The sequence below is a fragment of the Strigops habroptila genome, chromosome 4 (genome assembly GCF_004027225.2).
Source record: "Strigops habroptila isolate Jane chromosome 4, bStrHab1.2.pri, whole genome shotgun sequence".
Taxonomy (NCBI): Eukaryota; Metazoa; Chordata; class Aves; order Psittaciformes; family Psittacidae; genus Strigops; species Strigops habroptila.
The window spans coordinates 48,430,292-48,457,565 of NC_046358.1; the positions used below are offsets into that span (position 1 = coordinate 48,430,292).

Consider the following 27,274-nt stretch of genomic DNA (forward strand, 5'->3'; position numbering starts at 1 on the left):
ATAAAGTATAAACAAATAAATGACATAATGAGCAGAACAAATGTCAAAGGAAATATGTGCATGGGCTTCATACAGACACAGGATACTTATCAAAATGGAAGTCATTACGGGACTGAAGCCCAAGCTAGACTGACACTAAGAAAGGGTGTGTTGTAATCAAAAGGATATAAAACAAATAGAGCCATAATTTTCCAATCTCCTTCTACTTAGAGCCATAATTTTCCTATCTCCTTCTATTCTCTGAGGCTTTGAAAGAGATTATTTGAGGTTTTGAAGCAAAGCTTATGATTTGGTATGAACATATGTCAGCAAAATGTATCAGTGTCAACGAGTTGGGAGTTTTCCTACCTATTAGAAGTAGATAGAATTCTCTTTACCCAGCAAAAACAAATCTTTTATTTCTCTGAATTTTCTGCCTTCTCTTCCCACTAATAGCAATTTGGAAGAAAATCAGCCAAACAACTCTTATTTGGAAAAGAAAAAGGTCCTGTTACTCATGCTATGACAAAGTAGAGTGAAGCCTGAGCACTCAGAAACAGAAAGGCCAGTTAGAAAGCCAAATTTTTCTGGTACTTTCACCACTTCTTCCCACACGAAGAGACTTCTTCAGTCCCTGTTGCAGAATGAGCTTTCCACCTGCAGAACTGGGTTTTTCTATTTAGTTATTCAAGATCAGTGGTATTGTCAGGTACTTCAGCAGGGACCTGCAAAAGAAAGGGCTTCTTCACTGCCCTGTGTTGCCATCTCCAGCAGCCACTGCACGTCCCCTCTCCAGTATCCTAATCTGTGCTCAGATTAAGGGATTTTATTTCGTAAATGAAGAGATGAGGCACAAATGGGAGACACAGAATCCGTGTCTTTTCTGTTCCAGTTTGGAATCCCTAACTCATGCACCACTCTTCCTCTAAACTAGGGTCTGGTATAACTCAGCCATGACAGTTTCGGTAGTGCTGCAGCTGCTTTGCCAGCACAAAGCAGTTCTGAAGCCACTTCTGGAGCTTTCTTGTCCCTTTTCTGCAAATCCTTGGGCAATTTGTTTTTTTTCCAGCACTGAAAGTGCACTGAAGTGCCAAAGTGAAGCATGTAGACAAAACGTGGGAGCAGCCCTTGCGGTGAAATAGTTTGGGATGAGGGAAGGAGCATATTAGGAAGTCCCTTGCAGCCCCACAGTCCCCAACTTCAACAATCACCACAATAATGGCAGCTATTATTAAAAGAGCCCACAAGCTCCTCATATACATGGTAGAAGACCATCAAGGGAGGAACAGCCAAAGGAGGAAAAAAATCGCAAAGTGCAAAGGTAGTTGATTAAAAGTGATTTTCCTTTATTGGTCATTAATGACAAGGCAATATAACGTATCAGGCAGCATTCTCATCCCCTCTGGCTGCAGAAGGGCCAGGAAAGCTGTGGCTCCTTCCAGCTGGCTGTGACATCACTGCTCCGACACTCCTCATGTGCTTCCAAGGACCTTAAGGCAGGCGCTGACGTTTCCAGTAACAAGAGAACATCTTTCCACTGCCAAAACTAACAAAGAAACTCAACTTCGAAGCACTGCATGTGGAAATTATTTTTCTTCTTGTAGCTTACTTTTCTGTACACATACGATTTTCTCCTGAGCTTCGTGTAGCTTACCTTTCTGTTCAGATGTGATTTCCTCGTGATCCAAGAGGGACCAGTTTACTACATAGGCATGAACCAGCCCTCACACATGAGAACTAAGAAACTCAGTAACTTTCCGTAAGAAGCAGTTTTAAATAAACATACTGCTGGTTGCTGTAATCCACTTTGTGCATGCAGCACAGACATTTCCCACGTTTTCGTGGCGAGTGACGGGGGTGAACGACAGCAGCACGCTACAAAGCACGGCCAGCCCGGAGGGAGTACCGGCTCAATTTCACACCGCATCACCAAAGACGCAACGAAGGCGGCTCCTGCCCCGGCCAGCTCCCTCCCCGTGCCCTCAGCGCTCACCTCCGCCTCAGCCCCGCGCACCGCTGTGGCTCGAACCTCCCCCGTTACACCCTCATCAGGCTTGAGCCTCAGGTGGGGGGCCGAGCCCCCAGCGGCGGGCGCAGAGGGGAGCGCGGAGGCGGCGGGGCCAGTGCTAGGCCCGGCGGGAAGGGGACGCGGGACGCCAGGGGCTCTAACTGGGTCTGATGGGCCGCGCCGCCAGCGCTGGGGGAAGGGGAGGGGAGGGGTCACCTTGCGCTGAGCTCCCTCCCCCCGCCCGCCCCGACCCCGAGCTGCGCGCGCCGGTCGCCGGGGCAACCGGGGGCCGGCCAATCGCCGTGCTCCGTTGCCCGCCCCTCCCGCCCCAGGGGCGGCCGCGACGGCGCGGGCGAGCGAGGGCCTCGTGCTCCCTCGCGCGCCAATCACCAGGCGCTCGGGGAGCCGGGGGGAGGCGCGCGCGCGCCCCTCGCGCTCGCTCGCAGCTTCTCCCTCCCCCGCACCCCCTCCCCAACCAACCAATCCACCTCCGCTCCAGGCTGGAGCCGAATGCCGGTATCCAATCAGGGCGTGAGGCGAGCGGGCCCGCGTGCCGGCTTGCCTATAAAACGGGGGCCGGGCGCGAGCGCGCAGCTCACTCACTGCTGGTGCTCGCGGCGGCAGGACGCACGCGAGGTGTGGGAGCGACACAGCGCGTGAGCTGTCGCGCCCGCCCGCCCCTCCGCTCTTCGCCCTAACGGCCGCCGCGCCCGCTCCCCGTGGCCGTCTCCTCCTCGCCCGCCCGCCTCGCGCTATGAAAACCAAGTTCTGTAACGGCGAGAGCGACCCTTCCCCGCTCGGGCTCCTCCTGGGCTGCAGCTCCGGCGGAGGGGGCGTCGTCCTACCCGCCGCCGGGCAGCCCCCCTCGCCGCTGGCTCACGCCGACCCCGAGCGGAAAGACCTCGTCGCGGCGGGCAGGGGTGGGGGTGCCACGCCCCCGCCTTCCGCGCTGCTGCTGCCGCCGCCTGGAGAGGAGCCGCCGCTCGACCCCCGGACGCGGCGTAAGGCGTATCTGTGGTGCAAGGAGTTCCTGCCGGGGGCCTGGCGGGGGCTGCGGGAGGAGCAGCTGCGCATCAACCCCATCAGGTCAGCGCTGGGGACGGGGGGGGGCGGGGCCGGTCCCCGTGAGGAGGGGGCGGGGCTGGAGTCCGAGCCGCTTCCTGAGGCAGGAGGTGCGGGAGATGAGCGTCTCCTTTCTCTTTTTTTTATTGCAATGCTTCCTAAATTCACTTCTCCAGGCGGAGCGGAGCAGACTGGCTCCCGCGTGGCGGGCGGCTGCGCATCCGCCTCCCGCGTTCGTTCTTGGTGCGGCAGGGCGAGGCCACCTGGATCCGCCGCCTCAGTGCGGGGAGTCTCCCCCCGGGGGAGGTGAAAGGCCCCTGGGCTCTGGGTTCGTTACGTCAAAACACACCCTCCCCAGGACACCCCGTACACCCGCCCGGGGGGGTTGCCGGTGCAAGGTGCCTGGTGCTGCAGCGCGGCGGCAGCGCCTCCGCCCTGAGCCGGGGGAGGGACCTTGACGGTAGCAGTGATGGAGCCGGTAAAAACCGCTGCACCGGGTGCGGAGCTCCCTCCTGAGAATGAAAGTGCTTTTTGGCATGGCCCTGGCGGTGCTAAAATTCAGAAGTTAGCAGGTACATGCGGTGTATCGGTGGTGTGAGTCATCTTTTTATATATATATAGTAACAAGTACTTGTGACTCAGCACGTTGGCAGCAAAAATATGTAAATTGGGGATGTTCTAGAAGCCTTATGTAGTGTGTTTGACAGTTTTGCCTTCTTTGCAGAATTAAATAGTCCTGCATGCTATTCAAACCAGCGTTAGCTGAGATTTGTGTTTTTACAGACTGCTTGTCCAGCATCTTGGTGCTTGGTCAAGTGTAGAGTTCACATACGGTTTCAAAAGGTATGGCTGTAAGCGTCTTCCCTTGAGTCCCTAGTTTGCCTTCCTAGCGTTTCTGCTTTTGTTGATACATGAAATACAAGTAAGTCTGCCCCCAGTTAGGTAAAAGAGCATAAACTGTTGACAAAGCTCTGACACATAAAAGTATAATGAAAACCCATCGTGCTCATTTTTAAATGTATTTTAAAAGCCTTAACGAAAATGAGCAACTGGTTAAAAGTCACTACAGATTGTATTTCTAGATAATTTCTTCTCACTTGACATGATCGTAGTAAGTTTATGAAGGGGAAGAATTTTTAGAAGGCTGATCTGTTCCTAGGTAGTAGACTAGTTTGAGAATGTCTGTAATCTGACTGTCTTAATTCTGTTTTCATCCTTATTATTGTGTGCTGCTGACTTTGGTACTTATTTTCTAAAGCCTTAGGGTTTAGCACAGATACTCTTGCATTTTTTTTGAAACTTCCCCTCTGAGACACCACTTTGGAATGGCTTGATGGTTTCTGGATTGGGAGGAATAAAGGATGGGCTGAAATTTAAGAATGTGTAAAACCATGCTGATTGGCAGTTGCGTTTACTTTGGCAAAAGTCTTCTTGCCACTTCTATACATGTAGAATGCATCATATTGGTTTGCTGATCTAGTTTCACAGAAGTGCTCTGTGCATTCTCCAGTGTCTGTCAGTATTGCCATTTCGTCTGCATTAGTGCAAATCATGTTCATGAGCAGCTGTTAAGTACTTGCCATCATAGGATGAAGTGGTCTAGTCCTTATTGCTTGAGAGCGAAGAAATAGTTTTGCATCTATTGAGAATGCAAGTATAATAAGCACACCTAACTGCTGTGTCTGTGCTTTGGGGAAAGCTACAGAGGCTTTGAAAGTAGGTGGCCCTTTTGTAAGGGCTTCTCTTTAAGTAATTTGTAGCAGTAGACTAACTACTAGCTTTATCTGTATGAGTGAGATATGCCCTTTTGACCCTTAAACAGGCTGCTGAATCTACTGACCTTTCAGGAGAACAATACCTTTTATTAGACTCCCATATGGATTTACTTAATTAGTACCTTTTGAAGTCTTCAGTGCATAAAACTGTAGTGAAACTTCTGTTTAATGGAGTTCAGCCTCAATAAGATACTCCTGTTTGGCTGGAGAGGTGTGGGGAAAAAAAAAAGTTTCTGGGCTTTCATGCACTGTATGCAGGCTGAGCATGTGTTTAAGATAATTGTACAGGATTTTGAGCTCTCTCCCAGTATTTTTTGTAAAGTGGGTTTCAATGTGTTTGAACATATTGATATGTAAATAGAACTAAAGTGTACATCAGAGACTTAGAAAAGATAGGAAATGGTTTTTGAAAAAACTGTCTAGCACAGTTTAAATGAAGCCAGGAACATAGCTGGTGTAACTAACCGTTGTTCTGATTGCGTCTGAATAGTCTGGCTTTGCTTTTCGCTTGATGTCCTTTCCATCTGTCTGGTTTTTCTACCTGTTCACTTTCATGGTTCAAAGTTACTTCGTATCTCTTGTCTCTAAACATCCTTTTTTTTGGATGCCTGCCAAGCCATCTGGTTCTCTTTGGTCTTCTGTATTGAGCATGTGTGTGATGGATGTTTTACCCTATTTTCCTGAGATTTCTTTTTTCCTTTTCGGTTACTGACTTTGGATATGTAGGCCAGTCCTTTTCTGTGTTGTCTCCCAGTAAATACATACAGGTTGACTACTTCTTGGTAGCCTTTTCCTCCAGAAAATCTTTACTACTTCCCCACTGTGTTGTAAGAGAATCCAGAAAAATATTTGAAAAAGCATTGAGAGGAGTGTAAGTTAAGACTAAGAACATTTTAAATGCTGCATTTTGGATTTGCCATGGATTCCTGAAATCAAAGCTTACTGCAAGGCAATATTAAATACTTACCTTTTGGGTGTTGTGAAAAACTGCATTACTGTGTGAAGGAAATCACAGCATGACACAGGTACTTTTTATTAAATTCTAGAGTTACTACAGTGAGTTATATATCATGCTACAAGTAAAATTACTTGCTTTTAAAATCTGTGCTACTCACCCCTTTTGCTGCTAGCTACTATACTTGGATTGTATCTGGTTTTGAAAGTTTGTTCTTTAATGGCATGACAGACAAGTTTCTGGGGGTTTTTTTTGTTGGGGTTTTTGTTTGTTTGGTTTTTCTGTTTTTTTTTTTTTCAGTAGAGCTGATTTGCATTTCTCTTCTGCAAGTAAAGGAGATGTTTTGGTACTTCTTCCTCTTGACAGAGGAAGAAGTAATAGCGGAAGATGTATTGCAGAAGGGAAATCTGAAAACTTGTTAATGAACACATTGATAAGGTGCAGAAAGACAATGTAGTAAAGAAAATGTGGGTTGAATAGACTAGATTTCTTAGCAGGCTACTAGAAATCAAGAAACTTCATTTCTCTAACCTAGTATCTATCTAGCTTTATAAACCTGTAGAAAAAAACGCTGTTACTTCTTGCTCTAAGAACACTGTTGTAAAACACTAATTGTATGAAAAGCTGGCATGGTTATATAACCCCTGAATGACTGAAGCACAGGACTCCCTAGTTTGTGTCTTAGCTGGTAAGATTCTGAGGGTGACTTTAGTTTTGTCAAATACATAAGCAATTTCTTTAAAGAACTGCTTTAATTGCGAATTTCAATATTTGAAAATGAGTCCTTAAGAATGATAACATAAATAGGACTTTCATCAGTGATGCTGTAGCACAGGTATTCAGGTTAAATCTTCATAGCTAATCTTTGTAGCTGCCATCCAAGTGATACCAGCTCTTAATTTAAACTTAGGGGTTTATACTCACTGTATGGTTTTAAGTTTATTTTGCTGTTACCTTGGTTGTTTTTGCAGCCAGTTTTACCTGATGAGACTCCAGCATCACTTCCCAGAAGTCCTGAAAATAATTAACTGAAGTCTACATATTATCTTACTTGCCTATATCAGTTTTTTCATAGCTTGAGCTGTAATTTGGATCAAATAGGTCTTGATAGTGAACTATACATGAAGAAACAAGAAGCTATCATTTTTTTTTGAGGGCTTGTGGTGTTATGAGTTATTGGTACTGTTGGATAATTGTTTCTCAGAGTAGATCAGCTAATTGTACTGAAAGGATGATTAGTATGCCTCTAGTTTGTAGAAAATGAAACATGTATGCTCATCCAAGTTAGCTGATAAACTTGCCTTTCTCTTGATAGAGGTGGCCTCAGCAACATGCTGTTTCTGTGTTCGCTACCTGATACTATTGAGATGGTTGCAGATGAACCACGGAAAGTTCTCCTGCGCTTATATGGTGCAATCCTGCAGATGGTGAGTATATGGAGAGCTTTGGGAGTGGGAGGGTTTCTGTAGCTTAATTATAATATTTTTGGAGATCTTCATTTGTGACACACCAAGTGTGTTCGGCTTTATCCTTTTGGGAATGTGTCATAGTGGGGTAGATTGCTAGCTTAAAGCAGTTTTCTTTATAGTTTGTTATTGTCTAGAACTTACACTCCTTTCCATACAGATCCTGACTGGTGTGTATCAGCTGAAGGCTCATTTGCTGTCCGTTTGATCAGTAATGTTTTGTTTATGGTGTTAAGCTTGGACTGTGGTGTTTCAGAAAAGTCATTAAAATTGCTTCTGTACAGCGTGTAGGACTTTGGCATAACTAGCAAGATTGCAAGAGACTAAACTGCTTAATTTTAATCTTGGTAGCACTTACGAATTTTGGAGATTAAAGTTGAAGGCTTTGTCAAACTTGTATAGTGCTCAAGCATTTTACTAGATCTCATGGGTAATTGTGTTGCTGGAAAATTTGATCTACAGTGTTAGAGTAAAAATGAAGCACAGACATTAATACCGTACAGCCATCTCATTCCAAAACATTCTTTCCTAAATGTATGATATGCCTCATAGCTGGCATAGAAGCTTAACCAGATGTTTGTCGAACTCTTCTAATGTTACTTTTCTTTCATTTGGTTAGTAAAATGTAGATAAGCATAGAAACTTGTCAAACCTTGAGAAGTGGTTGGCAAATCTATTTCAAATCTTAAGGTTTTAAATCAAGAACATTTTGTAAGGTTAACTCTTCTAAAGCTTACAGGCTGTTACCATAGGACTGTACAGCAGATATTCTTGACCATCTCTGCTAGACACTTGATTATATTGTAAATAATCGTAAGCGTTTAATGTTACGAAAAATTGCAGTTTCATAAAATTAGGATGTTGGCAATAGTTTCTATTTGACTTAGAGGGTCTGGATTTATTAGCATTAATTTGATATTTTTCAATACTTGATCACTTGCTTTGAAAAACTGATCTGATATCTGCAGAAGATTGACTGTTCCTGAAATTTCAGCCCATCCTTCCCACTTCTGCTGCATTGGCCAAACTTACTATTAAAAAATCTCATTGGATACTGTCACTTAACTGGCTTTAAAATGTTCTTTTATTATACTATGTGAGGTATTAACTTTCCCATGGTAGCAGACTTTAGCAGAAATAAGTTAAAAAAAAAAAAAAAAAACCCACAAAAAACCAAAAACCACCAACAAACAAACAACCCACACACACAAAAAAAAACCCCTAAAAAAACCAAACAAAAAAACCCAATTCCAGTGGTTCGAAATAGCATGAAATGCTTGGCTACACCACCATATGTGTATTGGGAAAGTTAAACTGTTAAACAAGATAAGTGTGTAGAAGTTCATTAATTCAAGCTTAAATAGTTTTCCCATTAGTTTAGAGAAACCAAAAGCAAAGTAAAAAAAATACTGGTGAGAAACCGTTTTCTAAATGACTAGTAAAGTTGCTATGAAGAATTTTTTTCAGAATTGTTAGTGGCTTTAATGTAATGTTGACTTCCATGTAGAAGGCTTGAGTAGGAATATGGGCTGTAAAACTGCCCCAGTGATAGAACTGCTGCTGCCCAAGAGCTGTGAAGAAATGTGGCCTTTCCCTTGTATTTCAAAGGAAAAGACTCCAGAATTTTGTTGCCCTCTTTTTCTGAGAGTTTGGGTTTTTTTTAACTTGCCTTTTCTGTGCCCCTATCCACTGAGGAAATCAAAATAAAATTTGGGGCTCTAAAATCAGAACTAATTTGGTTTGAAAATTGAAAGTGTGTTCATAACTTTCTAACCTTTCTACTCTTGGTGTTGAAGGATCTTTCGAGATGTCTAACTTCCTTTATTTCCATAGTGGCAGTGAAATGACTGCTCTTGTTGGTGCAGTTCTCTAAAGGTTAAGTAAGCAGAGAAAGTCCTAAGGTAAAACTTTCAGATTGCATTGAGGTTCACAATTTTTGTCAAAAAACATTTGTCTCTTCCAGTCCCTCTACCTAAAAGCAAGTTAAAATATAAGCAAACTGTTTTATTGGGGTATTTTGAAAACCTCACTTAAGATTCTTAAGAATTTCTGGGTGGCGTAAGCAGAATCTTAGGTCAAGCCTGTTAAGAGGGAGTAGCTTGCTATTTTTTTAGTAATGTTGCTTAAGTTTAAAGCCCTATAGAAATTAAGGGACACTGCCTAAATAAGTTGAGTTTTGAGACCTTATGTGAAAATTGCAATGTAATTTTCAATTACTTAATTGTAACTGCCACTGGGTATTAGTAGTTACAACTTGTTCGTTTAAGCCTTTGTAGCATGTTTTAACTCTTGTCCGTTTTACTTTCTGTTGAAATTGGAGCACAAAACAGTGATAATACCAGCTCTTATTTCTTTACTGTAAATACTACAGATCTGTAGCAATCTGCACCAAATTGTTGTACATATAGAAAGCAAGTTGAAGTTATAATTTTGAATAGAAGTGAAAAATAGATACCCAATACTAACCTAAGAATGTATGATGCTGGCACCATAATTCTTTGAGCCACCTTTTAAAGGAACCTTTTCTGCAGTTTGAAAATAGCCCCAGTTTGCTTATTATGAATCTTGGAAGACACAAATGTCAGTACATGAAACTCATCCAATATAAACCATGCCAGTTAGCTAAAGCTGCCACACAGGGAAGGCTTTGCCTTCCTCTGTCATAGCTAATATGTTTAAGCCAATTTTTTGTGTGCATGACTGTTTCGGGGGGGGTTGGGGGGACGTCAACTGAGTTGGCTCGGCCATTATTATGAATGGTCACACTGGCATGGGTGTTTTAAAATCAAGGACTTCTCTTGAGTATATCCTTGAGCAGAACATATTTTATTTTTTTTTTTTTAAGACAAGTATTTGTGCTTGTGACAGGTTAAAGTACTAACCACATTAAAACTCAAATGTTTGAGGCACAATGCAGATATGTTTTACATTGTAAAAAGGGAAATGTCTTACTCTGCTTCACTTATTCTTGCTCCAGCTTAGTTGTTAAATTTAAAGGGGAACATTGAAAGTAAATCTAAGTAAAACTTCCTCATGACAAAGTGTCTTCAACTGTTGGCTATATCAGTGTCAAAAAACTGAAACAAAAGATTCTACAACAATATGCCCTTCAATGTCCGGACTTTTAAGATTGGATTTCATATGCAGATCATTGTAGTGTTCCTACTTAAATTCAGAACAACCAAAACTTCCAACATCTTAGAAATGCTGGTAGGATTTCAACATAAAATAGCATCAGCAAAAGAAAAAAAAAAAACCCAAACCCCAAAACCAAACAAACCAAAACCCCCTCAAATTAAGGTGAATTTCTTTGAGGCTCACCTATCAAAAGGTAACTTGGGGATTGATTCCCATTCTTTTTACACATGTCAAAAGAACCTTGAACTCTGATTCAATGGGGCTCTGTTCCTTTGCAACAGCCAAAACAAAATCTTGTATATAAATGAGGAAAACCAAACCAGTATACCGAATGTTCCTCTCTGGTCCCTCAATTTCTATGTGAGCAGATGCAAAATAAGTATAAATGGTTGCCACAGTTCTGTGGCTAATCTCCTTCCATACCTGCCTTGCTGCCTTTTTATTTTTTTGTAACTAAATAAAATGCAGACTGCTGTGTAACTGTAATTCTGTAATTATCAACGTCTTCTGTGGTTGTTGGTGTCCATGTCTGTTTGTAGCATGGAGTAACTACAAATCCCTGGCACTGGCAGACGGCTTGACAGAAACCAAGCACCTCTTACGGGGATATATTTGTGTTGGGTGGCGTTAAGGGTATTCTGGGGGTAATGTACCACTTTAGTTGTATATGCATGTGTTCTCTGCTGCAGGCTTGCCCATGCGATCGTGCCTAGAGCACTCTGGTTTCCAGGTGACAGACACGATTCACGGTATAGTATGAGATCTCTGAAGTTGGAGCATTCTCTACAGCTTTCATTTTCTTTAGTACTGGATTTCTTTGTTTAAAAAGAAGGCTTAAGTAGCACCAGCTACTGTCTGTCCATCTGAATGTTTACAGCAATAACAAAATACAAAGTACTGCCCCTTCCTTTCCTCTGCTCCCTCATAAGAGAATGGTAACTTGCAATGTAGAGGATTAGAGACATCTTTGTGGCTTTTGTAAGACTTGAACTGTGAATTATTCTTCACTTACTAGATTCTAGGACTTCATCAAATCGGTATCGGTTCCTTCAGGTCTGGCAGGGATCAGTGATCAATGTCAGATTCTTAGAAGCAGAAATAGTTATTGCTGAATCTAAAACTGTTTGTGTTCCCATTCCCTGAAGTTCAAATCAATGTTTTCCAACAGCTTCTAGAATTAAGAAAAGTTTCTCCTGCGTAGGTTGTCTCTAACCTCTCAGGCAGTTCTTTGTAATGTGCTGTAACTCCTTGTGATACAAATTCCTAGGGATTTGTCTATTTGAAAGTATTTTGGTATTTTGAAGTATTGAAAACTACCAAAGTTGAGTAAACTCAGAAAAATGGAGTTATAATGTAGGATTCAAATTTGTGGGCAGAGCTAAGGATTATTTGGGAAAAAAATTGGAAGTTCCTCCTCTATACAGAATTCTCCTGCCAAGCATCACTTGAGATTTTTGATTAGGGGCTCATCTTTCAGCTATAAGCAATAGATTTTGTGCATTAGGGAGAAAATTAGGAACTTGATTTTGTGTGTCAAACTTCCAGATGTATAAAAAGTCTTGTCATCTTCTGATCACACATCAGGAAATGTGCAGTGTCTCAAATTCTAGGACTTTCATCTTATACCTGAAGCTTCTTCCCTTAAAATCAATGTACATGATCACAAAATAAACTACATAACAACTTCTGTTGTCTGTGCAAATAGCTGACTTTCCTTACGAAAATTGTAGTAAGCTTTCTTGATCTGCTTTGAGAATAAACCTTCCCACAATAAAAGTACTGAACAAACATTTAAAGAAATCTTAAAGATGTAGAACATGGCCATTTTAAGTTAATATTTCCATATAGAATGATTTAAAACCTTCAGCAGTTATTAAATCATTCTCATATTTGAGTAATTGAAATCTCCTCATTGCTGTTGAAGTAAGTAGCTCCCGGAATTTGAGTAAGTTGGAGTGAGCTATTAGATCTTATGTAAAAACTCAAGTTTTTCTTGGTGTAGCCAAGAACATGAGCTAAATATGTAGATCAAATACCTCATGGTATGAGATGTTTCCCTTTGAACTAATGTTTTCATAAGTAATCATGCAGCCAGAAAACAATCCTTCCTACCACTTTAATATCAGTTAAACTCTTAAACTTATGTTAAAGAAAATTGCATCCTGCTTAATTCTCCTTGACCACATGTACCGAAGTCTTTCCTAATTCTAGGCTGAGTACATGGCCACTTCTGAAGACTGATCCTCTCCAAGCTCCCATTCATATTTGCAAGTTATTTACAAACTACTTTGTTTTTCATTCTCCTCTGGACACTAATGCTCCATGCTGAGGGAACAGAAAAGAGGAAGGGATGCCACAGAAGTCTCCTTTTCTGAAGAGACTGCAGTACACATCCTTAACTGTCTCTTTCTAATGGCATGGTGGATGCCATTAGGTGATCTCCAACACTAATTTGAGGTGGACTTGTAGAACTGGCTAGCTCTTTATACAGTATGACTTCTGGAAAGTGGATGCCAGTTCAGGTTCTAGGGGAAAGCCTTATCTGCTTACCTTCTGATGAACTGAACCGTTCTGAGAGCACCATTAATCAGGAAAGACTCCTGGATGGTGAGTAACTTTCTGACTGTTCAAGAAAAATCTGTAAGATGCAAGAGTGGTATTGATGTAGGACATGCTTGTTCAGAGAAGCCTTCTGTAAATCACTTTAATACTATTGAGTAGTTATGCATTTAGCTTTAGTGAGTATGTTTTGGCTTTATTAATTTCCTTGAAAGGACTGTAAACTAATAGTAGTTTTCATATTGTCTTGTTTTAAACTTATTATCCTAGTGGAATGGGAAGTACTTGCTGAAAGACCATCGATTCATAACTATACTTCTTCTATGCTTCTGAAATACTGTAACTATATAGCTCGTGTAAATCATTAGCTTGTTGTATTGTACTTAAGGCAGCTGGTGTTGCTTAACTGTATTCCATTAAGTTCATATTTCCACCCTTGTTTTGGACCTCTTAGAGCTTTGGAACAGAAAGGTATGCACATGGTTCTATAAATCAAATCTTTTGTTCAGAAGGTGGAGATGCAGGCTACCTTTATGGGGCTCTAAAGCTAGTCTGGTTTAAACAGTCAACGGTGGAATTGCAACATAAATAGCAGCCAGAAACTGTCACTAATTCTAAGCAAATATTTGCTTTCTCTTCTCCTTGCCTTCAATCCCTTTAAAGGACAAGGGGTTTATTACATCTTGAATTTAAAATGTGCAGCTCTATTAAAAGCATGTGCCATTGAGGGTTCAGTTGCTGAGGGTATGGTTTGATGCTCTGAAACTGCTTTGTAATGACTGTTAAACCTACCACAATACATTATGCATGGAATTCGTTAAAGTTTTGCCAGTACGCTGCAGTTTTTACTGAGACATCTTTAGCTTACATGAGCATTCATTTGAAGAAAAATCTTGGATTTGCATGGCCAGTAGTACGTTGTACAGATAGTCTAGACAGCATACTGTAAATAAGGAAATCCTGGTCAAAAGAAATTTGGAAAACCGGGTAATAGAAAAAAAAAAAGGAAGTGCTTTGCAAGCTTCATAACATGCCCCTTCTAATAGCCCTTCTAAGGCTTCTATGTAATCTCTGTAATGTGTCTCTTAAGTGCTTTGGATGCAAAGAAGAGTATCATCCCAGGTGTCATGCAGAGGGACTTAATTTTCTTAATTGAAAATGTTCCTCTAAGCTTATGTTACATTGAAATCTTGTTTTGAAATACTGGGAAACAATAAAAACATACCTGAAAATCCACTCTCAGGCTATTTACAGGAGTAGCTTGGTCTCAGTGGCACATCCTTTTGAAAGATTTTGGAATTGTTGGAATAGTGTGGTGGTCAGAGGTCAGATGGATACTAGTGCTGTAGCTGACACAGATCGAGACAGTGTTGAGACATCTAGTTAATTGTAGCTGGCACTTCAACTCCCTTTGTTCTGGTGGTTGCAGGTTAATCATGTTAAATTTCATCTTCTCATTGTGTTTGCTTTTTCTCATTCATAGAGGTCCTGTAATAAAGGAGATTCTGTTGAGTCCCAGAAGGAAAATGACTTGCAAGTGAGTAATTAAATTTGCTTATTTCATGGAATTTCATAGATGATAGAGGAATGTGGTGATCCTGCTTTTTCTAAACCAGTAGTTATTCCACCTGGTGTCTGGGCTGTACCTAGAAACTGTAAACAGTAATGAAGAAATAGATTTGCTCATAGAAGTAACATTATAATGTGAGTGTCTGTACATAGTTTGGAAAGATTTAAGCATACCACATTGAGAAACACCCCCTCAATTCTACCCTAAATGGTTTCTTACCATTGTGAGCACTGGTGTTAGTACTGTTATTTATTATGCTAGGCTTTTTCTTTAGCAGTACTAATCCCTATTTTAGAATACATTGATGAACTCTTCTGAGGAAAGTATGTATAGCTGGGGGAGGGAAAACTTCTCTAAAATAGGAAGTGTTTCTGATTAGCATTGTGCATGGGTCATCTCTGTTCTGCAAACTTTAAAGTACTTGTATTTGGAACCATTTCTGCTCATGCAGGATAAAGTTTAGCTGAGTGTAATTTTTCATAAAACCATCTGAACAGAATTTGATAATTTAGATTTTTACCATGGCAGTATTTTTTTTCCCAGTAAGGGATAACATTGCAGCATGTTAGCCAAATTCTTTGCTTATGTACTGTCATTTTTCAGCTCTGTAATGGTTTTGGCAGTGATTAGGGAGAAGTACATTTTAGTTAAATGCTGGTTTTCTCCCCGTGTATTTTTGTGCCTTCTGGGAATGCCATCTGAAACAGTTCAAGCATTTTTTTTTTTTTCCTAGGGAGTTAAAACTGGTTTTAAAATTCTTGTTGTTCAATGCCAACTTTTGAGGTTTTGTTGAACTTGCAGTTTAGTTTACTGGAACAGCTCCAATCAGTTGAACAAAGACTGAACTGAAAAATGTACTGATCTGATTCCTCAATTTTCTTCAGAAATGAGAAATGGAGATGGCTTGGTTTTTTTCTCCCCTGCCCCAATCCAGTAAAAGAAAGTTCCGAAAGTTATAAAAGAAAACAAAAATCCAAACAAGTCCCTCCCTGGTGCCAGCGGCTCCTAGATGTTTTGCAGTACAGGAAGCAAAGCTTTGAACTTCAGAACTGTGTGTGTGTGTGTTGCCTGAAAATACTGATTCTGGGCTGGTACGTTATTGTTTTCTACTATTAATTTCATAGTGCTGGAACTTCACTGTTGGATCAGCGTACTCAAAAATTCCTGTCAGGGTAGATTTGTTAATTTTCTTGAGTCTAGGTAAAAATTGTGGGTAGGTTTGATCAGAGGAGTCAGTGTCATCCTTTGAAGACAAGAAAAACCTCTGAGTAATCCCAGAATGTTCTGGTTCACTAGCCAGAAGCATTGTAGCTGTTCTGAGCTGCCTGGTGTTTGACAACTGTGACTAGAGATGGGTTAGTCTTCTGTCACCTCATAAGGTCTTTTAATAGAGGTTACCTTTGTTTTACCTTGATTTTGCTATAGATAGGGGTAATTTTCCTTAAAATGGTGTATTTTATAGTGAGCTTTTTGTCAAAGCAAGAATAAAGAAGCTGCAATTCTAGCTGAAGTATAGAAAGATTTTTGATTTCTCCTTGCCTGAATGGGAGTTGCATATTGGAATAGTCTTGTAAAATGTTTTATAGTTTTTAGGTTTGAAATGCAACATTCAACTCCAAGAATTCATTTAAAAGTGTGAGTGGTCAAATCTTCTTCAGAAGCTTGTTTTAAATACCAGTGCTCATGGTTACATCTCTTTGAAACTGATGAAAATTGAGGACTTCAGAGCTTAATGCAATAGATTGTTGTCTTGGCAGTATAAACATATTGCAAAGTATTTGAAGGCATTGAGATACACGATTTAGTGAGTTACGATGCTTGATTCTTTAGAGAAGTAATCAGGTGAACATTTAACTGAAGAGTTAGATACCTAGATTTGTTCAGTGTCCATATGAAGTATTCTATAGAATTTTCTAATGTCCTTTAGTTTGTTTACACAACTCTTCTTGACAGTAGCGTATGAAGTGGAGACTTGGTAAAAGGTCTAGCAAGTGTTATGAAGGAGAAGTCTTTATGACTGAGATGCATAGATGGTATTATTCCAGAGCTCTCACTGGACCTGTTCTGAAGTGACCATTCTGCTAGAGAAAGTTCTTTTGGTGCTCTAAACTTTTGTCTTTTAATTGTCCAGCATCAGAGAATTCCAACTTGAATATTCTTATACTGCTGCTTTTAGGTAATACTTGCCTGTGCTTTTAAACCTTGAACCGTATCTTTCATGGGGAGAAGCAGCCATTCTTGTTAACACTGACAGAGAAGTTTACAAACTTGCAATCATGTGGTTGTGGATTATCTGGAAGTTCTAAATTTTTAATCATGTCAGAAATAACCCATAAGTGCACCGTAGAGTAATTGGAAATTAATTGGTTGTCATTTCTGATGCATTAAGGGACTTCTTAATGAAGAACATTTCTTTAGCAATTGCTGTTATCCAAGTATCATGAGTTGTTTTTTCAGTAAGATGCAAAAACAAGGAACTGATATTTTAATGGGATCAGCCCACAGGATTGCTGTAATCAGACTTCTAAAACATCTGGTGTTGTACCAGGCACAGACAAATTCAACAGTGACTAATAAAGGAGTAGACACTCAATAACCTGTATCTAATTTGCTTTTTGGTTCTTGGCATTGGGCTTCAGAACTGAAGTGAAAAGTTCAGATCCATGGTGGTGAGGGCATATGAAATGATTAAAAATATGTATCTTTGGTACATTAGTTCTGCTTTGGAGTTGAGATGGGAAAACATGGGAGGACATGGATACAATGCATTCATTTGCAGATTGCCTTAAATTCCCAATTGATACTCTTGATGACTCTTTATTAGATTTAATACCTCGGAACATAATTACATGAGTGGTTTTTTTCTACACTTCAATATGAAATGCTACAAGTTCTTGAAGATGCAACAATAATAAGGTGTGGGCCAGTAATAAAAACAGTTTATCAACAGAGCTGCATAGAGTGTACTCAAGAGTGGAACTTGTATGGAAAGAGTTATTTACTGTCTGGGACTGCAGTGACTACATAAATGCTGAAGGCTTTGTAATCTGAAATATCTGAGAACTTTCTTAACTTTGTGCTCTTAATTCTTAAGCTTAAGTGTCATGGGTCAGGCTTCGAGATGAGTTGCTCAAAAGTAGGCAGAGGCTTAGCAGACATCTAGGATTGGGGTACAGCTGGATTCCAGTTAACATAATTGCTAGAAGTAGTGATTTATACTGTGGCTCTTCTATTAATTTTTTTAAGTTTCATATTAAAAAGCTATCTGCTTGTGGCTGTTATGGACTGAGTTTATTGATGTAAGGAAAACCTTGAAGAAAAGTTATTGGAACTTGAGGAATGTTTGGAGATAGCAAAGAAAGAATATTTATTCACACACAGTTGCTCCTTAGCGGGAGTTTAAATCATGTTCTCTTTAGGGAAAAAAAAAAAGGTGCTCAACCAGAAACAAATGTTAAGTCATTCTTCTAAATGAAAAATTGGGTAGTTTAGTTGTTCACTTCATTCCCTTGCATAGTTAAAATGTCCTTTTGTGAGGCAGTATTCCCAAGTGTGTTAAAATAGCCAAGGATAATATTTATAGTTCCTGTGCTGTGCTTCAGTGGGATAAACTCCTTCAGGAAATGAATTTGCAGAGTTCCCACAGGTTAGGGAGAGGGTGTTCTGTGTTTTGCATAGCTTTCCTTTGACCTGGCCCACCAACAGTACCTGTTAAGTAATAGATTTTCCTCCCTGGCTTTAAAATTGAAAGCAAAATATTTGTATTGCTTCCATGCTAACTATGTGTTGTTATTAGTCAAACTTTGGTTAGCAAAATATTGAGTCTGTTTTTTAAAGCTGACACTAAAATTTCTCGCTTTGTAGCAGTTTAGCTATTGTGCACACCTAAAATCATTTCTGTGCAAGCATCAACTAATGCTTTAATTTTTGAAAAAATTTATTGTTTTATTTGTAGGGGGCAGAAGCCATGGTTCTGGAAAGTGTTATGTTTGCCATTCTTGCAGAGAGAGCTCTTGGTCCAAAGCTGTACGGAATCTTTCCACAAGGGCGACTGGAGGAATTCATTCCTGTAAGTTCTGTTCATGATTAGTTAGTGGGCTGCTGTTAGCTGTTTTAATTGATCATGAGAAGGCAGCCTCTGGACTGCCTGGAAAAGCAGGGATGTGGGAATGGAATAGTTGGCAGCCTGTAGTAATTGCTAGTGGTAACTTGATACAGTTATAGTGGGTGTTGGAGAACCCAATTATAGCTCTTGCCAGGGAGAGATATCTAAAAACTCTTCAGCTGTAGCAGGGACTAATAAATGAAGGTAAAAAACCTGTTAGATACCAAACATAGCATTGGAATCTATGGAATAACACTTTCCTTTAACAGCAACAAGAGCAGATGCTGTTGATGTTCGTATATTTATACCCAATCTGCTTTGAAGATATCTTTAGTGTGAGATGTGATATGGCCCAGGTCTTAATCTAGAAGAGAATTGACCAAGTCATAAGTAAGCTAGGGTGGCTGGTTCAGCTTTCCCAAAGACAGCAATTTTACAAGTTCATTTGGGATGAAAAAAGTGTATTGCTAGAGTACTATCCTAGTGTTTCATACTATGCTCTATAGAGACTAATGCTAGTGTTTGTAATTAATCATGATTTTGTCATTAACTACTTTTTAAGAATACTGTATTTTATTACAGAGCAGGAAACTAAGTACTGAAGAACTAAGCTTACCTGACATATCTGCTGAAATAGCTGAGAAGATGGCTAGATTTCATGGCATGAAAATGCCATTTAACAAAGAACCTAAATGGCTTTTTGGAACAATGGAAAAGTAAGTTATGCAATTTTTAAAGTATGGAAAAAAGTGAACTGTTTTAATTTTGATAAGCGGATCATTTTTCCTGAATGCCTGAGAGCACAAGCTCTCACTGTACCCAGAAATTGTTTCATAGTTACTTGAGAAACTACCTTGAGAAAGAGTAACATTTTCTTTAGTATCTTTTTTTGAACTTTCTGGATTTTTATGTTGGTATGGGAAGATTAATATACTTATTGTCACAAATGCGGTACTATTGTCTCTGTTCTTAACAGATACCTAAATCAAGTGCTGAGGATTAAATTTACCAGAGAATCCAGAACAAGAAAACTGAACAAACTCCTCAGTTACAATCTCCCCCAGGAAATGAAAAATCTAAGGTAAGCTTATTTGTGCAAATTGGAAGATAGTGGTAGGCAAGTTTCAGTATGAATTTGTATACTTTTTCAAACATATTATACAATATAATGCCCTATATTCATTTTACTTTACAAGTTGGGGGTTGGTTTTGGTTCTGTAACCAACCTGAGTCTTCTATGACCACAAGCTGGTATGATCAAATTGCTGATCTGACTTGCTAATGAGTGAAGTCCAACTTTGTTGTCCTGGTCTTGGGCTCCCAATTGAGAAAATAGGGTCTTGCTAGAAATGCACAGCACTTCAAATTCTTACAGCAAATTCCATTCTTTACTTAAAAGTGAACCTGAACTTAGTCATTTGTTACAAGGTCCTGTATTGCTGTTTTCCAGAGCTATGCTTGAAGCTACTTCATCACCAGTTGTATTTTGCCATAATGACTGTCAAGAAGGTAAGCTGCTAGTATTTCATGACCTTGTTAAGTGATGCAGTATTAAGCCTTTCTGGTCATTTGTTTGCTTTCTGAGAGATAGTCATGTTGTTGAGATACTACCCTGTAAGATGACCTGAAACAGCAGCCTGTGTATGCACTCCTAGTGTGCAACAGTTGCAAAGTCCATTGGCTTCAGCAACCCTTTAGGCTAATTAAGAGAACGTCTAGTATCATAAATGGATTAAGCCAAGCATGTACACATGCTATGGTAGTACATGTGAGTTGATGATGGGAACCTTGTGGGTTGTCTGTTAAGACTGTACTTTTCCTAGCTGTCTGCAGTATTACATGATCAGGGTAGGATATACTTTAGTCCTTAAAGATACTGAAAAAGTACAATGAATGGTGAAAATGGGAGACTAGAGTAGTTTGACTCAGTAGTTCTCAGCTTGTATGGTAGGAAGTGTTAGGAAAACTTTATCTGCCTCTTTTTAGTGTGTTCTCTCTGCGAGTCATGGAGGGAATAACAATTTCTGAGTCCTTTCCCTAAAGAGATGAAAAGGAGGCAGGGCTAAAGGTATTGGGTATGCTGCGTTTGTGCTCCCTGCCACCTGTACGGTGGGCAGCTGGGCTGAGCTGGAAGAATGCTATATGAGGACCATATGCAGGACTGTTTTGTTCTCAGGAGTCCCAGCCTTGCTAGCTAAGGCTGAGAAATTGGCCTGAAAGGGGATTGCCCTGGAGGACAGGCAGCACAAGGGGAAAAAGATGCTGATCTGAGGTCTGAAGAGCTAGGTTGGTAGTGGTGTTTGAGGTCTCAGTGCTGATGTGGCAAGGTGTGATACTAGAGGAGTCAGAGCATGATAGGGCTGGGGCAAGCTTTGTAACCTAAATTTCCAAGGCAAGGGTGTGTGTGGGGGGAAATACTGTACTCATTCTATTGCTTCGAGGGTGTGAAATAAAGAACAGATGTACCCGTGGAGAGGGGACAAACCATTGCAGAAATTGAAATTCCTATGGATTTATTTACTAGTTGACACTTGACAGAGACAAACTTGATGTCTTTCATATGAATTATGAACAAGTGACAAAGTGAATTGAAAGACAGAAAAAGCAATCTTCCTGTTACAAAGGAAAAGATGAGCTTTTCTGTAGGTACTGGTTGTGCCACATACTAGAAGAGCAAAGTGGCTGCTATTCTAGAAAGCAGTCTGTGGCTTTCAGGCTGCTGAAAAGCAATTCCTGTTCCAAGTGTAGTGTGACCAGTGATAGTGCTATGCAGGTATGAGACATCTGCATAATTTATATCTCAAGCTGTGGAAAGAAACAATTCAGCAAGGCATACTAAGGCTGACAGTGTCATCCAAGTTAGCTGCCAACTAAACACTGAAGAAGCAGGACTCTTGGGAGAATAAATCTACCTCTGCCTGCACAGAAGAACTTTCTTGCTTTCAGCTTTACAAGGTTTGTGGTATATATCTCAACTTTTGGTGAGCTGGTATACAGCCAGTGCAACTCGGCTTTTTCTATCATTCTTCTGTGCACACGTAAGGGATAGCTGGGATTATCTGGACAATATTTCTTAAGACAAAGTATTACTTTCCTCCTATTTTCCTGGGACTTCATTGAATATGCTGTATTATCTAAAAAAATTTTCAGGTAATATCTTGCTTCTGGAAGGCAGAGAGAATTCAGAAAACCAAAAGCTGATGCTCATCGACTTCGAATACAGCAGCTATAATTACCGGTAAATCACTTTATTTTCTATTCAACAGGAAGGTGTATTACTATTTATGTGGTACAGTGAGAGCAAGTGCTGCTTATTCTGTCTATTACCTGTCTGTTCTAGTGAGTTGTGCTCTGCTCTATTAGGGGTGGACAGCAAATTATAACTAGTCAAAACAGCTCTGGTCCTGATGGTGTTGAGTATAGGCATACAGCAGAGTCAAAGCTGTTGGAGCTCCTTGGTTGTCCGGACTAGAGGGCTTGTCTGTTTATGCATAAATGGCTTCTTGCTTGCATGTCAATTTCTTGCTAGTGGGGGCATAAGAAAAATGGTAGATTTTGTATGTACACATGTATGTAGGGCAGGTTTGCTTTTGCGTTGGTTTTTTTTTTTTTTTTCAGCCCTTTCAGATGGCTTTCTCATTTGTGTGTATGAGTAGTCCCAGGTTTTTCACTACATGGTTATACACAGTGCTTTCTGTTCTTGCCTCAGTCATCTAGAAACCTGTGTTTAAGGGTGATCTAAGTGTGGAGTCATTTGTATCACTAAATGTTAGCGTAGCTGGAACATAATGGAACCCTGAAGTCCAGTAATGTAAAAGTGGGCTATGTTAAATACTTTGAGTATGACCTTTTTGCCTGCAAAGCTGTCTCCGTTGATATAGAATTTGGTATTTTAGTCTATTATTTTCATGTAGCTCATAGCTTTTATTCTTAATTGCCCATCTTTACTAATTGATTTTAATACCCTGCGAAAAAGTTGTATTCTTGTCATCAATTCTCTACCCCCTTTAGCAAAACTGCAGTAAGTTCGAAGTAGCCTTGTGCTTTTAGGCTTGATTAAAACAGATTGCTAGTATTCAAATATCGAGGTACTCAGTCTTTATCTCTTTTTCAGAGGATTTGACATAGGAAATCACTTCTGTGAATGGATGTATGATTACACATATGAGAAGTACCCATTCTTCAAAGCTAGTTTTCTTAAATATCCTTCAAAGAAGCAACAGGTAGGCGTATAAGACATAACTAATAAAATGCCAGTATCTGCAGTCTTCAAATCTCAACTCTTTTCAATTCTGTTTTGGACTTAATCTGTCCCAAGACCTTTCATCCATGACTTCCTTAAATACAACACTTTGTGTAATCCTGACTATCTTTGCTTTAAAAGTTGTAGAAACTTCGTGATAGCTATTCAGGATAGAATGTTTACTATGTGCCATGTAGCTATCCACCACAAAAAGTCCAGACTGCAGCTGTGAAATTAATTGGCAGTAGCAAAATGTCATCTGTTGTCCTAATATTATGACTTATTTTAAACCAGACTTCCAAGTAATTAGTAGAGCCGCCATTAATCTTAAAGATAACTCCAGCACTGTTGATGTTTGGAAAAAAAAAATGACAACTTTTTAAAAAGCCTGCCTGTTTCTGAAAGAAGCAAATATGTCTTGAGACTGAGTTGTTACTCTGTTTACTTGCCTTCCAGCTTCATTTTATCTCCAGTTACCTGTCTGCATTCCATGATGGCTTTGAAAATCTGAGCAATGAAGAGAAGTCCAAACTAGAAGAAGAAGTGCTGATAGAAGTTAACAGGTAACTTGTCTTTCACAACTGTATCTTGAAACTTCCACTGTGTTACCTATTCTTTTATATCTGAGTCAAGAAACTTCAGCCAAGAGAGGTTATAAGCAATTTATATGTGGTAAAGAAAAATCTGTCCTTTGTAACCTTTAGATATGTGATATACACTTAGTGGAGTAAACAAAATACCATGGGGAAGCTAATGGAATTATTTTTATAATGTCATATTTGAAAAAAGATGTGGACATCTCCAAACTAGGGAGTGCTATTCTAGCAGGATATTGAAATAAGGTGTTGTGTTGGGTATTTCAATAAGGTGTGTTGGGTATTTCAATAAACATAACCTTGTAATTTCAGGTTTGCCCTTGCATCACACTTCTTCTGGGGTCTGTGGTCTATTATACAAGCAAAGATCTCATCCATTGAGTTTGGTTATCTGGTAAGTTATTTAATCACAGTTTCATATAAGTAAAAATGTATCCTCTATTAAGTAACCTGTGGTACATTATCAGCAAGTAAAAGAAATGACCTCTCACTGCAACTAGTACCTTCTAAGTGGAGTAAAAATTTTAAAAATAAATTTAGTAGTTTGTGCAAATTCCTTGATGTAAAGAATATTTCAGATCATAAAAGCTTCAGAAATACTTCCAATTGTCATGTAGAGAGATTATAGTCTTGTGTCAGGCCTTGCAGTGAAGTAGTATTCTGCAATAAGACATCCTGTGCAAGAAGGAAGCTGGCATGCAGTAAGTGTGAATTTTGAAACTGAGTAGTCAAAGTGCATGTGTAAAGACATGTTGATGTTCAGTATGTAACAATATCAATGCCAGGTAGCTTCTTGTACTTGAGAAACAGATCAGTCTAACTCTTGATACATGCTTTAGTGTATGGTAAAGTGATATAACTTTCAGGTATTCTGAATATCCTGCAGGAAGTATTGCAGAAGCTGTCCTTTTTAGTTTCTGATTTCTCTTCTGACATGCTGACAGCAGCTTATAGTCGTAGAGTTGAAATAAGATTGGAGGAAATTTTAAGAGGCCAGAACACCTCTAGAGAGATTATCCTTCCCAAAAAGAGCTAATTAATGCATTGAGATGATGGATTGGGAAGGCAGCACAGTTAATACCTTCATTATATTTCCCCCTCCCAAATAACACTCACCTGTTTACTGTACTCAATGTTTCTTATTTCTCCAGGAATATGCATTATCCAGATTTGATGCATACTTTGAGCAGAAGAGGAAGCTGAAGGTGTGAATGTGGGAGGAGTGGCCTGTTGGTTACTGTTTGAAGAGGGCAGCTGGACAGAACTTACACTGTGCTTAGGCTACTGTATCTCTAACGAAGGTGTCACTGAATTCCAGTCTCTTGGAATGCAGCTGTACAGTACTGTATAAAATGACTTGTTTACAGTTTCGTAAATACTTGGAATGAGGTTGGGAGGCAAAAGTAAAATACAACAGTGCAATATCTTTAAATCTTTTTGATCTAGAAGGTATTTTATATTATGGGAGAAGCTTACAATTAAGTGTCAATACCATATGCATCAGAGCGAACAGTGTTACTGTGAGTACATTTTCTAGGGGGGGTGTTGGCATTCTGGTTTATGTTGTAAGTTGGAACAGTTGTAAAAGATCATCCATTGTAGACACTGCCTCTCAATGAGAAGGAAAAGCAAAGGAGACAACTGTTAAACTGTGAAGTAGGCCTAAAATCTTAACTGTGAGATTAGGTTCAACATGCCCCATGAACACTATCTTCAAAGCTGCTGATATGTTACACCACTTTAACCGTAAAGCAACTAAACACATTGAAGCAGAGTGCTTTAAAGTGTTACCTACATATACATGAATGTTTCTCTTAAGCTGGTGTGCCTGTGAAGTATGAATGAACTTTGAACTGGACATTCTGGAGGAGTTTGTCTTGAATTGTTCATTCCATGTCCTTCAAGAACATGCTTTAGCCCAACCTGATTGTCTCTTAAAATGCTATGTCCTGCACAGGGGGTTCTGTGGGCTGGCAGCACTGGGAAGAGTGCCTTGAATCGCTCTAGCAACTCCCCAGATAACTGGATTGCAATTGACAATGTTTGTAATTGAAGCCCATCTCTCTTCTTGTGTTGCCACAGTGTATGGCTGTAAGAAATAGTAGAGCCAAAGACTGTGGAGAACACTTCAGGAAATTGCTAATCTACCTATCCAGTGCTTTTGTGGCTTGGGCGGTGCTTTTCTTGCACCTTCAATTGTCATCATGTTCCAGCAATCCAGTAAAGTGGAGCATCTTGGGGGAACAATAATGTGTATATTGAAACTTGAGTATAATCTGTGTACATGTCATCTAAAGATTTCTTTAGATTTTTGGGAGCTTGTTTATTTTGAATGTTATTTGTTTGTGCTTTTTAACACACTGTATTATAAATAATAAACTTCTAAGTCTACCCTTTTTTCACTTGTATAGCAGATACTGTTTCAAGCAGCTGAGAAAATGTGCAGCATTTCATGTACTGTATAGTATAACTTGTAAAAGCTGTCATTTTATTCTCTAGTATAGAGAATAATTTTCCATACACTCAATTATTAATACTTTATAATAAATATAAAGCACTTAAACCCATCATAGTTGATATTCTGAAGTCTTCGTTACATCTGCAGGATAAAATAGGTGCTGTTTCTGGTCTTAATCTATGCTGGAAGTGCTTTCTTGCTTATCTTCAAAGGCAGACTAAGCTTTAGGCTCAATGGTGCAGGATATATATCTTAACTGTAGCATTTATTGTGTAACGGAATGCTAATAGTGTGAGGAAGAAAGGTGGTTAAAGCAAGTGATGAAAAGTAGACTGAAGATCAGTTAATGAAGTCTATTGTTTGAGGTGGGAAAAGGTCTAGGTTTAAGTACTTTACTGTATCTGTCCTGTTAACTACCCTAAAAACAGAAGTTATGAGCATGTACTGAGTTTTACTGGCACACTAGGTGAAGTATTTGTAGTATGAATAACCAGATAATTTCTCTAGGCTACTAAAGGCTTCATTTAACACATACTGTTGCACATAGTAAACCCAGTGAGAATGGCAGTGGTAATGAAAGGGGTGGAAACAAACAGTTCAGAACGGCTCTTCATTCTGTAGGAAGCCCTGCCTCTTATTCCAAGAGTAAGTTCAAGTTCTCAAGAAGCCCATGGAGACTGACTGTCCTCTGCCTCATCCATTGCATTTCAAGCTTCTCGGAAGCAAAAGGGGAAGGAGAGCCAGTAGCACTAACTAATAAAAGGTTGCGTCAGAGGCAAAGCCCTTTCTTGAGTTGAGATGGCTCGTATACCAATTCTGAGAGGAAAGTAAGCTATAAAGCTCCCTGGCAACACTGCTTAAGGCAAGTTCCAGAACTGTGTTTGTACTCCAGCATTACTACTGTGATTTCTGAGGGTGAGGGGAGGGAAAGGCCCAGAAGGAAAGCAAAACATGCTGCATCTTGTGCCTTTTGTAATGTCAATTTTAAAGAGGGTGGGGTTCTCCCTCCCCCCCTCTCCCCCCCCCCCCAAGAAAAAAAGAAAGATGCTGTGCGGTAGGCTTAGTGGGAACACAGGTAAGTAAAAACTAAGGAGCAGAGAGCAATGCTTAGGCTCTTCCTGGTATGATTTCTTTTTGGTAAATTTGCCTAGCAAGAGCAAGTTCTTTTAAGTTTTCTTTGAGAACTTGCAGTAGACAAACAGGAACTGAAGCAGTCTCCTCTTACTCATAGTCATTGAGTGTTAAAGCGAATTTATAAGCTGACCAAACAGCTGTTTAAATGTATTGGCACTTCTGTAATGGGATATTGTCTTGTGAAGCCATATTCCAAAGATTAAGTATAAATATAGTTGTTTCTTAA

General features: G+C 39.9%; 1 protein-coding gene and 1 long non-coding RNA gene across 2 annotated transcripts; one reads left to right on the plus strand and one right to left on the minus strand.

The window, feature by feature from the left end:
* Positions 1 to 1,304: 1,304 nt before the first annotated feature.
* LOC115606699 lies at positions 1,305 to 2,230 on the minus strand. The gene is made up of 2 exons (XR_003990973.1): positions 1,634 to 2,230; positions 1,305 to 1,525 (listed from the first exon to the last, which is right to left on the minus strand). It is a non-coding gene; the product is annotated as an uncharacterized LOC115606699 (long non-coding RNA).
* Positions 2,231 to 2,566: 336 nt separating this feature from the next.
* On the plus strand, positions 2,567 to 26,023 carry CHKA (choline kinase alpha). Its single transcript, XM_030483760.1, has 12 exons — positions 2,567 to 3,073; positions 7,095 to 7,206; positions 14,426 to 14,479; positions 18,468 to 18,581; positions 19,200 to 19,333; positions 19,594 to 19,698; positions 20,068 to 20,126; positions 21,768 to 21,855; positions 22,732 to 22,840; positions 23,317 to 23,423; positions 23,769 to 23,850; positions 24,608 to 26,023. The coding sequence occupies exons 1-12, from the start codon at positions 2,742 to 2,744 to the stop codon at positions 24,665 to 24,667; spliced, it is 1,356 nt and encodes a 451-aa protein (XP_030339620.1). The 5' UTR covers positions 2,567 to 2,741; the 3' UTR covers positions 24,668 to 26,023.
* Positions 26,024 to 27,274: the final 1,251 nt, after the last annotated feature.

What these genes read in the sequence shown, in the direction of transcription:
- CHKA (XM_030483760.1), top strand. Translation starts at nt 2,742, where the DNA reads ATGAAAACCAAGTTCTGTAACGGCGAGAGCGACCCTTCCCCGCTCGGG. An exon ending in CCATAATGACTGTCAAGAAG is followed by an intron (nt 20,127 to 21,767) that starts GTAAGCTGCTAG and finishes AAAAATTTTCAG; the next exon opens with GTAATATCTTGCTTCTGGAA. An exon ending in TACAGCAGCTATAATTACCG is followed by an intron (nt 21,856 to 22,731) that starts GTAAATCACTTT and finishes TCTCTTTTTCAG; the next exon opens with AGGATTTGACATAGGAAATC.